Source organism: Nyctibius grandis, chromosome 24 (genome assembly GCF_013368605.1).
Source record: "Nyctibius grandis isolate bNycGra1 chromosome 24, bNycGra1.pri, whole genome shotgun sequence".
NCBI lineage: Eukaryota > Metazoa > Chordata > Aves > Nyctibiiformes > Nyctibiidae > Nyctibius > Nyctibius grandis.
This window is the reverse complement of record NC_090681.1, coordinates 2,242,529-2,254,280: the sequence shown is the minus strand read 5'-3', so window position 1 is coordinate 2,254,280 and position 11,752 is coordinate 2,242,529. Positions and strand designations below refer to the sequence as shown.

Sequence of the window (11,752 nt, the reverse complement as noted above, 5' to 3'; positions counted from 1 at the left end):
CCCCCGCTGCCCCCGGTTCCCCCCCGCTGCCCCCCCCGGTTTCTTTTTCCTTCCGTGGCTTTTTTTTGCCCCCTCCCCGCCCCGTCCCCGGGCGATAAATCACCCCGCTCCTCCCGGCCCGTCCTTCCGTCCCGGGGAAGGCTCCTCCCGGGGAGCCTCCTCCCAGCTGGGGACAATAATGCCAAAAAAGAAAAGAAAAGGGAAAAAAAAAAAAAAGAAAAAGGAAAAGAAACTCACAAAACATTACAAAAATAAACCAAAACCACCCTTCCTTTGCCCTGCTCTGGATAAGGAAAGTTCCTGCCCCTTAGAACTGTCCTCACCATCCCCAGCCTTCATTGTTCTGGGGGTCAATAAATAGCCGGGACTCGGGTGCAGCTGGGGGCAGTGGGTGGGTGTCTGTGGTCAGGGTGCTCCTCACCCTGTGGGTGCAGTGGGGCAGAGGCTCCATTTGCAGGGGGGCTTTGAGGAGGGGAGGGTTCCCCCAGGGGTTTGGGGGCTCTGGTGGGTGCCACCATGCCCTTCGGCCAGCTGAAGTTCAAGGAGCTGGGTGAGGAGGAGCCCACCTGGGAGGAGGAGAGCCTGGCCGGCGTGAAGGCGCTGACGGCCAAGCTGAAGCTGCAGACGCGGAGACCCTCGTACCTGGAGTGGGAAGCCCGGGTGAGGGGGCAGCCCTGGCACAGTCGGACCCCCGGGGGGATGCGGGGGGCAGAGCAGAGCCCTGGGCACCCCGAGGACAAGTGGGATGGTGGCATCTGTGGCTTCGCCACCATGGAGGCGGCTCTGGAGTGGCTCAGGATGGAGCTGGTGAGTAGGTGCTGGTGGGATGGGGGGCACGAGGGGTGGGCAAGGACTGAGCCCCAAGGTAGGGATGGGGCCACAGGGCTCCTCCGTGAAGAGGAAGCGCTTGCAGCCCGACCCCACGCAGCAGCGATGGGCTGTGCCAGGGCCAGGGTGCTCCACCGCAGCGGGGTGCGTTGCTCCTTTGCCCAGCACGGCCAGTTTATGTGGATTTTTGCAGGGTGCGTGTGGCTCCGCGGTGCCACAGCTCTGCCGGTGTCCCGTGCACAGCGCCGGGGGTCACGGCTCCATCAGGGTCTGCCCTTGTCACCCCACCAGCCTGCTCTGCTGAGGGCACAGCTGTGGTGGGCTTCATTGGTGTGGCACAGCCACGGTGGCTTTCATGGGGTGGCACAGGCAGCAACAGCCATGCAGGTACAAACCCGTGGGCACCTGCGCTGACCCTGGGCTGTGACCCTGGCGCAGACCCCGTGCTGACCCCGGGACAGTGTGCATGGGCGCTGTGCTGATCCCAGGGCCACGTCTGGTCCCTGGTGGGTTTGTGCCCTGGCTGAGCCCCAGCCCCGCTGCCCTGGTGTCCCCACTGCCTGGATCAGCATCCCCAGCTGACCTGGCGGCCGGTCCCGTGCCAGCCCTGATGCCCATCTCCCCATGCAGCAGGAGATGCAGGCTGCGGACCAGCGCCTGGCGCAGCAGCTGATGCGCCTGCGGGCACGGCTGCACCGGCTGAAGGTGGAGCAGGCCTGCCACCAGCACAAGGAGATGCTGGACGACGCTACCTTCGGCCTCGAGGGCTGCGAGGAAGACTCGGACCTGCTCTGCAACATCCCGCCCAAGGCCGCCTTCCTGCTCTCCATGCCGCTCAAGCACATTGGCGTCACCCGCATGAACATCAACTCCCGACGGTTCTCCCTCTGCTGAGCCCGGGCGGGAGCCTTGTGGGCACCCATGGGCGCATCCAGACCTGGTGGGGCTCGTGTATCCCTCCCAAAGTGCCCCGGGGACTGCGGAGCTGCTGCCGGGGCAGGCGGTGCTGAGCTGTGGGGCAATGCCGTGCCACGGGGGCATGGGAAATGCCACCATCCCCGTCGGGCACAGGGTGTTTCGGGGCACCCAGTGCCCTGTCCCCGAGGATGGTGGGGTCAACCACGGTGGACAATGTGGGGAGCAGCCCTTTGAGGAGGAATAAAAGGAGGTGAAGGTGAGAGCTGATGTTCTGTCCTTTTGTTGTGTGCCCGCAGTTGTGGCTCCCAGGGCTTTGCTGTGGGGGACACGGGGGTGGCAGGAGGGACCACGCTGCCATCGCCCCTTCCCTGGCCGCTCCCCGGGGCTCTGGCTCGCAGAGTGGGTGACTTCTCACTGGTTTCTGCTGCAGGATGACACCATGCCAGGCAGGCGGCATCTCTGCCTCAGGGACCTCGTTGCCAGCCTCTCCCCGGGCGCCCCTGGCAGCGGGTGGGTGCTCGGGCTGCGCCGTTGCAGGAAGCGCTTGTCACCGAACCGGCTGCGACTCGAGGGGTTGTTTTTGAGGCTGGGAGGTGCTGGGGGCCGTGCTTGGGGTACAGAAGCCCCCACACCCTCATCCTGCCCTGTCTCCCGACCCTCTGCAGCGCTGCGGGGGGACCCTGGGGGTAGTGCCAGCCGGGGCTGGCAACGCTGCCCTCACCTGTGGCACACCCCAGGGCCTGGCGGCACTCCCCACCACCCCTTGCCTGGGGCACCCACGGTGTTGGCAAGCTCGATGGGAACGGGGCTGCGCGGCTGCCCCTGGGAAATGACCCTGCCAGGGTGGATGCTGTGTCCGGTGCTACCGCCACGGTGCCCCCCCGGGCTGCCACAGCCCCCCCGGCACAGCTGGGCTTCCTGCCCGTGCCTCTGCAGAGCAGCTGGCGGGTACCTGCGGCTTCATGTTTGATTGCAAAAGCCAAGACAATAGAGTTGTGGTTGCTCTGCTCTGAGATGACTCCAAAAACACAGGGCTGGCAGCCTGGCCGGGGCACAACGTGTCCCCTTGGCTTCAGCCACTGTCACCTCAGCTCTCAGGGTGCCGGGGTCTGGGGTGACCTGGTGGTGATGGCCAAAGTGGGGGCTGCGGGGTGCGGGATGAGCCTTGCAACCTGTGTAGGGTCCAATGGGGTCATGGGTGGCTGGTGCATGGCACCACCAGCCTGCCCACGCCGAGCACCAGCGAGGGGACAGCACAGGGGACCGGGGGGGCTCAACTAGCCTGGACCCCCAGGGCAGCGGGTGACAAACCCCTGCCCATCGCTGGCCCCTCGCAGCACATCTCCCAGCCCACGGGACCCCGCTCCCCCACCAGCCGAGGGGCTCGGCATCCCCTTGCCCACCCAGTCCCTGGGGGCTGGTGGCTGGGGGCACCCAGAGGAGGGACCCTCCATGCTGGGGATGGCAGGAAGCCATCGGGGTTTGTCACTAGCTCTTGTGGTTGTGCGCAAGCTGTGAACCAGCTTCTCTAGAGTTTGCTCAGGAGGCAGGAAACCAGGGCAGGCGGCGGGCAAGAGCGAGCGGCGGCGGCGGGGAGCGCGCGCCCGCGTGCGGGGGGCTCGTCTCTTCACCCCACGGGGTCACCGTGCCCCTGCCAGGGATGGGGAGAACGTGAGCGGGGACGGCGCCTTCGCTCCTGCTGCCGGGTCATGGGAGTCTGAGAGCGGCTGGTCCTCGCCTCGCTGGCAGCAGGTAACGGGGACCTGGGGGCGAGAGGGTTTGCACCCTCCCTATGGGAGCTGGGGACCACCCGGGTGCCCACAGAGGGTGGGTGGGGTCCTGTTGCACTCTCCAAGGTTGCCCCTCAGAGGGATGGAGATGGGGATTCGGGCTCATCGCTGCGGGGGGACGTGAGCGCTGGTGCCCGGGCGAGCGATGGAGGGAGAAGGGCTGTGCTCCCCAGTGCTCTGTGGCCTCCCAGTTGGGGTGAAAGCCGCTGCCCCGATGCCCCCTGCCCAGCTGGGGTTCCTGCCCGGGGAGGGAGCGCTGGCCCCCTCACAGGACCCTCCCTGAGCCCCCATTTCACATTTCAAAGTGGGAGCTTTGACCCCAACGCCAGGCTCTGCCCGCTGTGGGAGAGAGCAGCTTTGGGACAGGCAGCAGTTTAGTGCTGGTCCATCGGGGTCCGCTGCCCAGTTTGGGGGGTTCAGGCACTGAGATACGCCTGGTTTCGGTGTGTGTCTGTGCAACCACCTCCCCGCTGCGCTGGCAGCTTCGGGGCCATGGTCCTTCGTGTCTCCACGGGGCTGACCGTGCAGCAGGGGCACAGCTGGCTTGGGGACATCCGGGGCGTCCGAGAGCATCGGGGACGGGGTCAGCCCAGCCTTCAGCCCTCCTCACGCCCGCCCATGCTTGTGACCAAACCAGCCGGCCCTGGCTCTGTGCGGAAGGGCCAGCACAGGGCAGCTCCCCCAGGAAGAGCTGGGGGGGCCCAGGCATGCTCCCGAGCAAAGCAACATATGTGGCCACGCAAGGACACGCGTGCACACCCGACGCCTTCCCGGGGACACGGCGAGGCACGGGGCAGGGGCGCCTACACGTCCCTCCCAGGCAGCCTTCGCACGAGAAATTCGGTTGCACAGATGCAGTCACAAAAACCCGACTTCAAACGCCCCGTTCCAGCGTCGCGGCCCTCACGCCGCGCAGGTGAAACGGCTGCTCGGTGGAAATTACGCTGTGGCTTGAGTCTGTAAGAGAGAAAAAAAAAACAAGAAAAAGGCACAATAGCAGCACCTCCCTCCCCACCCCGGCTTCGTGCAGGAAGGAAAAAACACCTCCTGGCACCGCTCGCCTTTGGTAAAGGTGTTTGAAGGGCTGCGGGTGGGTCTGGGAGAGCGGGGGCTTCTCTGCGGGGCTTGGGGCTGGGTATGGGCTTTGCTGCTGCCCGGGCATCGCCGGGGCCCTGCCTGCTCCTCCTGCCTGCGGCAGGGCACCGCGGCGTGGCCGAGCCTGTTTTTGGGTGCCGAAGGGTGTTCCCAAATGAGTGTTGCTGGAAGCTGAAGGCACCAGGGTGGTTTTTAGCATTTAAGTCCCCAAAGCAGCGTTGCACGGCACGGGGGGCTCCCTTGTCTGCCCTCTCCTCGCCAAAATCACCCGTCACCTGCTCCCATCGGCCGCCATGGCACCGGGCACCCTGGGGTGGCACCATGGGGACGGCCCCCGTGTCCCTACTGTGGATGCCGAAACAGCGTCCCCGAGGGAGGGGGCTCCTGGTCTGCCCACCCATCCCTGGCAGCACAGGCTGAGGGGCCTCCTGGTCTGCCCACCCAGCCCTGGCAGCACAGGCTGGGGGGGCTCTGGCTGGCAGCAGGCTCTGATGGCTGGGGCTGGGGGCAGCAGGGGCTGGCGGCACCCTCCCTGGGGACCCTGCACCCTCCCTGGGGACCCCGCACCCTCCCTGTGACCCCCCGTGAGGCTCTTCCCTGTGCCCCCAGCTGCCCATGGGGGTACCCACTCCAACAAAGCCCCCACTGCCGTGCCCTCCCCGGCAGCACGGAGGGAGGTGGAATTAAGTGGGTGCTTGTGAAAACGCAGCGGTGCAATGGCTCCCGGGTCGGAAACCAAGGGGAAAATGGTGACGGCAGCGCCAGCATCTCCCAGCAAAGCGGCTCCCGGGGTTCAGCTGGCCCAATGGGGACCCAGCTCACGGCGGGGACGGGGACCCTCGCAGCTGCACCGCCTCGCTGCCAGATAAGGGCTCCCACCGGGTGCCAGGGGCAGACACCTGGGCTGGCTCTGGTGGCACGGGGGCTCCCAGCCCTGCCGTTGGCACCTGACGCCTGCGGAAACCACACCGGGGCCCCCAGAGAGCCCCCAGACCTGCTGGGGCAGAGCATGGGAAGAGGATTTAAGGGCCAGATTTCGGTGGAGATAAATCCTGGTGGTGTAGGTGTGGGGGATTCTGCGGAAGAGCTTTTTCCAGGGCCGTGGGCTGCCGTTTCCACGTGACGCATGCCAGAACCCACGCGACATTCGTGGCACCGCTGCCGGGCTGCCCCGGTGCCCACGCCACGGTGCCAGGGCTGATGGCTTGGTGTCACCGTGACCAGGGGCTGATGCTTGAGGTTGGGGGATTCTTGGGTGTTTCAGGGCGAGCTGCTGAGGATGAGGGGTCCCCAAGCAGGGATGGGGGTTTAAAGGACATCCCTGATGCAGGAGAAACAGGAGCAGAGTGACGGGGCTGAATGCGTGGCAGGGAGGCTAATGAGAGCCCCAGGGGAGGCTAACGAGAGCCCTGGGGGAGAAGGAAATCGGAGGCCACGCAGCGTGGGTGGGGGAGCGCTCGCATCCGCCTCTGACCCCAGGAGCTGCTTTTATGGCCGAGGAGGTGCCTGGTCCAGCCAAACCCCATCAAACCTGTGTTGTGGGGCCACGCAAGGACGTATTGATTGCTAATGGGATAATTGTGATGGGATTGTTACCTGGATGGAGAACACAGGGATCAGCCCAAGGGCTGCAAGGTGGGAAGGAGCTGGTGAAGGAGGCGACGGCAGGCTGTGCCGGGGAGCTGATTGCCTTCGGTGTTCTTAATTAACAAAGCCAGAACATTAGGAGGAAATATGGCTGGTGACAGAGGGTCAGGGGATGCCCTCGGTTCAGCAGAGGACCTGGGCGGCGTGCAGGACGGGCCATGCGATGTGGGACGGACACGGGGATGGGGATGTACTGGAGCGGGAGGAGAGGCGAGGCTGGGGCCGGGGGTGTGAAGGCTTCCCTCACCACCCTCACCCCCCCGCAGCCACCATGGGCTGCTGCTGCAGCTCGGACTATGACGAGGACTGGATCGAGAACATCGACATTTGTGAGCACTGCAACTATCCCATCGAGCCCGACAGCAAGCGTCAGGTGAGGAGGGGGCAAGCGGGTCAGATCCCCCGTCCTGGTGGCCCAACACCTCCGGAGGTGGCCGTGGGATGGCCAAGCCCCGGGAAGGTGAGGGCTCATGGGGCTCCTTGTCCCTTGCAGAGGCTCATCCGCAATGGCTCCGAGGTCCAAGACCCGCTGGTGTCCTACGAGGCCACGTCTCCGCCGTGCTCCCCCCTGCAAGGTAAGGTCCAGCCGCGGCAGGGGGTGGCTGTGGACACCCCCCCAGTTGGCCACTGCCACCCTGCCACGCTTGTCCTCCCAGATAAGCTGGTGGTGGCCCTGTACAACTACGAGCCCAAGCACGACGGGGACCTGGGGCTGCAGAAGGGCGAGAAGCTCCGCATCCTGAAAGAGTGAGCGAGCGCCAACGGCATCCCGGCATGACCCTGCGGCTCCCCAGGCAGCACCCGGTGCTCCGGGGGGGTCCGTGCGGGGTCTGGGCAGCTGGAGGGGTCTCACCTCGCTGTGTCCTTGCAGGAGCGGGGAGTGGTGGAAGGCGCAGTCGCTCACCACCGGCCAGGAGGGGTTGATCCCCTACAACTTCGTGGCCATGGTGAACAGCCTAGAGCCTGAGCCGTGAGTAGGGGTTGAGTAGGAGCCGTACCCAGGCCGGAGGGGGAAGGTGCCAGGAGCATCTCCTGAAGCGCTGGTGGGGGAAGGTGGCCTGAGCACCCCCCCAGCCCTAACCCTGCCCCGTGTCTCCAGGTGGTTCTTCAAAAACATCAGCCGCAAGGATGCGGAGCGGCAGCTCCTGGCGTCGGGCAACACACATGGCTCCTTCCTCATCCGGGAGAGCGAGACCTCCAAAGGTACTGTCCCGCAGGCCCCACCAGCATCTCCTGCCACCGGCACTGGGAAAGGCGCTGGGAAGCACAGGAGGAGCGCTGGGGTCCCGCACCCACACGGTCCCCCCTCTCCCCAGGCTCCTACTCGCTGTCAGTGAGGGACTTCGACCAGAACCAGGGCGAGACGGTGAAGCACTACAAGATCCGCAACATGGACAACGGGGGGTACTACATCTCCCCCCGCGTCACCTTCAGCAGCTTGCACGAGCTGGTGGAGTATTACACACGTACGTGCCGTCCAGGGGCTGGGGGGGAATGGGTGGTCCAGGGGCTAGTCCTGCCTGCGGGATGGGGATGGGATGGGATTGGGATGGGGATGGGGATGGGATGGGATGGGATGGGATGGGATGGGATGAGATGAGCAGGACATGCTGCTACCCGTGCCCCAGCAAAGTCCATCAGCTTATGCTTGTTGCCCTGTGCCCCCCTGTGCCACAGGCAGCCCCGACGGGCTGTGCACCCGCCTCGGCAAGCCCTGCCGGACCCAGAAGCCGCAGAAGCCGTGGTGGCAGGACGAGTGGGAGGTGCCGCGGGAGTCGCTGAAGCTGGTGGAGAAGCTGGGAGCGGGGCAGTTTGGAGAAGTCTGGATGGGTGAGTCAGGGTGAAACTGGGGTACTTCCTCCCAGATGAGGAGGGCTGGGCAGCACCAGCTGGGCTCCACTGGTCCTTGGCCCAGGCAGGGGTCCGGCCGGGGTCTCACATGGAGCAGCCAGCACAGCCCCAAGCGTGGGACCTCGGCTTTCTCCCTGGAAGAAGGGAGAAAACCAGCAGCTAGAGCAGCCCACGGGCAGCTCTGGTTTACCCAGCGCAGCCCAAGCTCCCCCTTTCCCCCATCCCTGGCCACCTGGACCCCCGTGCCGCGGCCTGGGCAGGCACCCATGCTGAGATGGGTGCACTGGTGCAGGTGTGTGTGCATGGGGGCTGCACAGTGTCCTCCTCGAGCTGGGCTCTGCTCACCGTGACAGCAGCTGCTGGCTGTGGCATGGGGCCTGGTGGGTTAAAATGTGGTTACAGATTTTTGCCCAGGGGATGGCCAGCACGGAGCTGTGATCGTCCCCAAAAGTCCTCCAGCCCCACTGCAACAGTCCTTTGGGGCGAGAGGGTCCCTTACTGGCCTCCGCTGCCTCTGGGCTTGGCCTTCAGCCAACCTTTGCAATCTCGGACACCTCTTGCTTGTGCAGTCTCAAGCTGGGATGATCTAGATCCACACAATAGCCCCCACGCTTGTCTCCTCGATTGGCACCGCTATTGCCACGTGTCCCCTGGCTGTGCCCAGTGATGGGGTCCCTCTCCCCCATCACGCTCTGCCCCATCTCTCCGCAGGCTTCTACAACGGCCATACCAAGGTGGCCATCAAAAACCTGAAGCAGGGCAGCATGTCCCCCAGCGCCTTCCTGGCGGAGGCCAACCTCATGAAGAACCTGCAGCACCCGCGGCTGGTGCGGCTCTACGCCGTGGTGACCAAGGAGCCGATCTACATCATCACGGAGTACATGGAGAAGGGTGAGGGCACCCGTGGGTGGGGGTGGCTGGGGGCTGTGCTGAGCTCTTTCACCAGCTGGGAGCTCGGGGCTCAGCCCTGGCAGGGGGAAAAGGACCTTGCAGGCAGGGTGGTCTCCTGCCCACCCACTCCTGCATGCCTTTCCGGGGGGCTGCAAGCTGCCCAGCCCCACGTTCAGTGTCACACCAGGGGACGGTGCCCCGGTGAACCCAGTGCCGCAACACCCAGCCCCAACAGGCACCACGGGGAGGGCAGGCAGGGCGCTGGCCTGCCGCTGAGACCCGCTGCTTTCATCGCAGGCAGCCTCGTGGACTTCCTCAAGACCTCGGAAGGAGTCAAGCTCAGCATCAACAAACTGCTGGACATGGCTGCCCAGGTGAGGGGGGACGTGAAGCTGTCGGTGGGGAGGGCTCTGCCGGGGCTGGAGCTGGGGCTGCCCCGCTCGGGGTGGCGGCTGTTAATTGCGATTACCCCGAACCGCAGATCGCCGAAGGCATGGCCTTCATCGAGGCCAAGAACTACATCCACCGCGACCTGCGGGCTGCCAACATCCTCGTGTCGGACACCCTGTGCTGCAAAATCGCCGATTTCGGGCTGGCCCGCCTCATCGAGGACAACGAGTACACGGCTCGTGAGGGTGCGTGTCCCCCTGCCTCGGCCCCACGTGTGGCCCTGCCAAGCCCCGCTCTTGGGGTGTGGGAGGAGGAGACCCCCACCCACCCTGGCCTCTTCTGGGGGTCCCCACGGTGCCCCGTGAGCCGCAGGACAGCGTGCAGCCCCTGGAGAAGGGAGCAGGTGGGGGTGCAGAGGTCCTTCTCCCCCCTCCATCTCTTTCCCCCTCCAGCTGGAGGAGGGCTGTGGGACCTGGAACATCCACCCTGCTTTTGGTGGGGTGACAGCCCTATCTGGTGGCTACTGCAGGAACAGGCATGCTGGCCCGCTGCAGGGGTGCCAGCCAAGCAGTGGGGGCCGGGAGGAGCTGGCTGTCACCAAAGCCAGCTCGTCCCCAGGGCATACAGCAGGGACAGAGGCTGACTCAGGGTTGTCACACCAGATTAAACAGAGAGGGATGTTTCCAGCTTGGCCATAACCTTTTATTTTCTCCCCTCCTGCTGTTTTTCAGGGGCTAAATTCCCCATTAAGTGGACAGCGCCGGAGGCTATTAATTACGGGACGTTCACGATCAAGTCCGATGTCTGGTCTTTCGGCATCCTGCTCACCGAGATCGTCACCTACGGCCGGATCCCGTATCCAGGTCAGGATTTCCCAGCAGCTGGGCAGCAGAAGGGCTCGCACACACACACACACACGCAAGCGCACACCCACGAGTGTGTTCGTGCACTCCCGCACGCACACACATGCCCCGAGCCGCCCCATCTGGCTCCCTTCCCTGCCAGCCCGCGATGGTTTCGGCCGCTTCCCGATGCACATGGCCAGCCACAGCCCAAAAGCCACCGGGGGGTTTCAGAGGCGGTGGAGGGGGAAGGAAGCTTCCCCATGGGGTTTGCAAATGTCGGGTGCTGCCTGCGACGCGGGGGTGACCCAAATTCAGCGCCGTGTGCGTTGTCCTCGCAGGGATGACCAACCCCGAGGTGATACAGAACCTGGAGCGCGGTTACCGCATGCCGCAGCCGGACAACTGCCCGCAGGAGCTGTACGAACTGATGATGCAGTGCTGGAAGGAGAGGCCTGAGGAACGTCCCACCTTCGAGTACATGAAGAGCGTGCTGGAGGACTTCTTCACCGCCACCGAGGGCCAGTACCAGCAGCAGCCGTGAGGACCCGAGCAGCGGCTGGGGCACCCTCGTGTTGGGGTGTCCGGGGGCGCTCCCCCCTGCACCAGGTCCCCACAGACTCCACACACATCACGCCGGGGCACTGGCGAACACTGCCTGGACCCCGGCAGTAAAGATGTGAAGCGCTTCAAATCTTTGGAGCAGCAGATTTCACCCCCCCAGAAGGCGATGGACGGCCAAAGCTGACGAGTCACTCCGAGGAGCGGAGGGCTGGCACTTGGCGGGCTCCGGTGGAGCCATGCAGGGCCTGTGGGTGCCCACCACACTGGCCCTGTGCTTGCCAGGGTGCACATCCAGCCTCCAGCCCCCCATGGGGCTGCCCCTGGGCCCCACCGGCCCCTTCACACCGCTCTGGCTGGGCCTCGCCTCGTCCATCCCCCCCGGTGATGGCAGGTACCCCCTCGTGAGCGATAGCCGCCCTGTCCCTTGGCTCCCCACGGTGCCTGCAGGGTCTGGCCCATAACCACCGTGGCGTTTTGGGGGAAATAAAGCCCTTTGCACCGGCGGAGGCCGCGGGGAGGCCAGGCCGCCATGGGGCACGCGGGGTGATGCCCTCCGGGGATGGACCCCCACTCACACCAGCCCCACCCCGGGGTGCTGCTGAGGCCCCAGGCCCCTCTCACACCAACCCCCGCTGCGTGGGACCCCCATGGCCCCACTCTTGCCCACCCCGGGCAGGACAAGCCGGGGCCTGGGCGCTGATGGAGGCCTCCACCGTCTGTCCCCACCGCCCCAGGATGGTTCAGCCCCACCTGGCGTTGCCCCCCCCCCCCCCCCGCGAATGGTTCCGCCCTGCCCACCTGGACCCTCTCCCCATTTGCCCCCGCCCCCCCCCCTCCGGGCCCCAGCGATGGTGCAGCCCGCGCGGCCCCGCCTCCGCGGCAGTGGTACAGCCCAGGCACCCCGCCGCTCCGCCTAGCCTGCTGGCTCCCCCGCGC

General features: G+C 65.7%; 2 protein-coding genes across 5 annotated transcripts; both read left to right on the top strand.

Annotated features, from left to right (window-relative positions):
- Nucleotides 1–516: 516 nt before the first annotated feature.
- On the top strand, nt 517–1,990 carry FAM167B (family with sequence similarity 167 member B). Its single transcript, XM_068417703.1, has 2 exons — nt 517–807; nt 1,459–1,990. The coding sequence occupies exons 1-2, from the start codon at nt 517–519 to the stop codon at nt 1,720–1,722; spliced, it is 555 nt and encodes a 184-aa protein (XP_068273804.1). The 3' UTR covers nt 1,723–1,990.
- A 4,559-nt stretch (nt 1,991–6,549) lies between these two features.
- On the top strand, nt 6,550–10,796 carry LCK (LCK proto-oncogene, Src family tyrosine kinase). Of its 4 annotated transcripts, XM_068417689.1 has the most exons (13): nt 6,550–6,640; nt 6,744–6,760; nt 6,796–6,853; nt 6,935–7,025; nt 7,150–7,248; nt 7,378–7,481; nt 7,595–7,744; nt 7,956–8,108; nt 8,841–9,020; nt 9,318–9,394; nt 9,502–9,655; nt 10,142–10,273; nt 10,594–10,796. In XM_068417689.1, the coding sequence occupies exons 1-13, from the start codon at nt 6,550–6,552 to the stop codon at nt 10,794–10,796; spliced, it is 1,509 nt and encodes a 502-aa protein (XP_068273790.1). The 4 variants fall into 4 exon arrangements, with proteins under 4 accessions (XP_068273790.1, XP_068273789.1, XP_068273791.1 ...); XM_068417688.1 differs by lacking the exon at nt 6,744–6,760 and having other exon boundaries at nt 6,550–6,651; nt 6,772–6,853; XM_068417690.1 differs by lacking the exons at nt 6,744–6,760; nt 7,956–8,108 and having other exon boundaries at nt 6,550–6,651; nt 6,772–6,853.
- The last annotated feature ends 956 nt before the right edge of the window (nt 10,797–11,752 follow it).

What these genes read in the sequence shown, in the direction of transcription:
- LCK (XM_068417687.1), top strand. Translation starts at nt 6,550, where the DNA reads ATGGGCTGCTGCTGCAGCTCGGACTATGACGAGGACTGGATCGAGAAC. An exon ending in AAGCTCCGCATCCTGAAAGA is followed by an intron (nt 7,026 to 7,149) that starts GTGAGCGAGCGC and finishes GTGTCCTTGCAG; the next exon opens with GAGCGGGGAGTGGTGGAAGG. An exon ending in CGGCCGGATCCCGTATCCAG is followed by an intron (nt 10,274 to 10,593) that starts GTCAGGATTTCC and finishes TTGTCCTCGCAG; the next exon opens with GGATGACCAACCCCGAGGTG.
- FAM167B (XM_068417703.1), top strand. Translation starts at nt 517, where the DNA reads ATGCCCTTCGGCCAGCTGAAGTTCAAGGAGCTGGGTGAGGAGGAGCCC. An exon ending in AGTGGCTCAGGATGGAGCTG is followed by an intron (nt 808 to 1,458) that starts GTGAGTAGGTGC and finishes CTCCCCATGCAG; the next exon opens with CAGGAGATGCAGGCTGCGGA.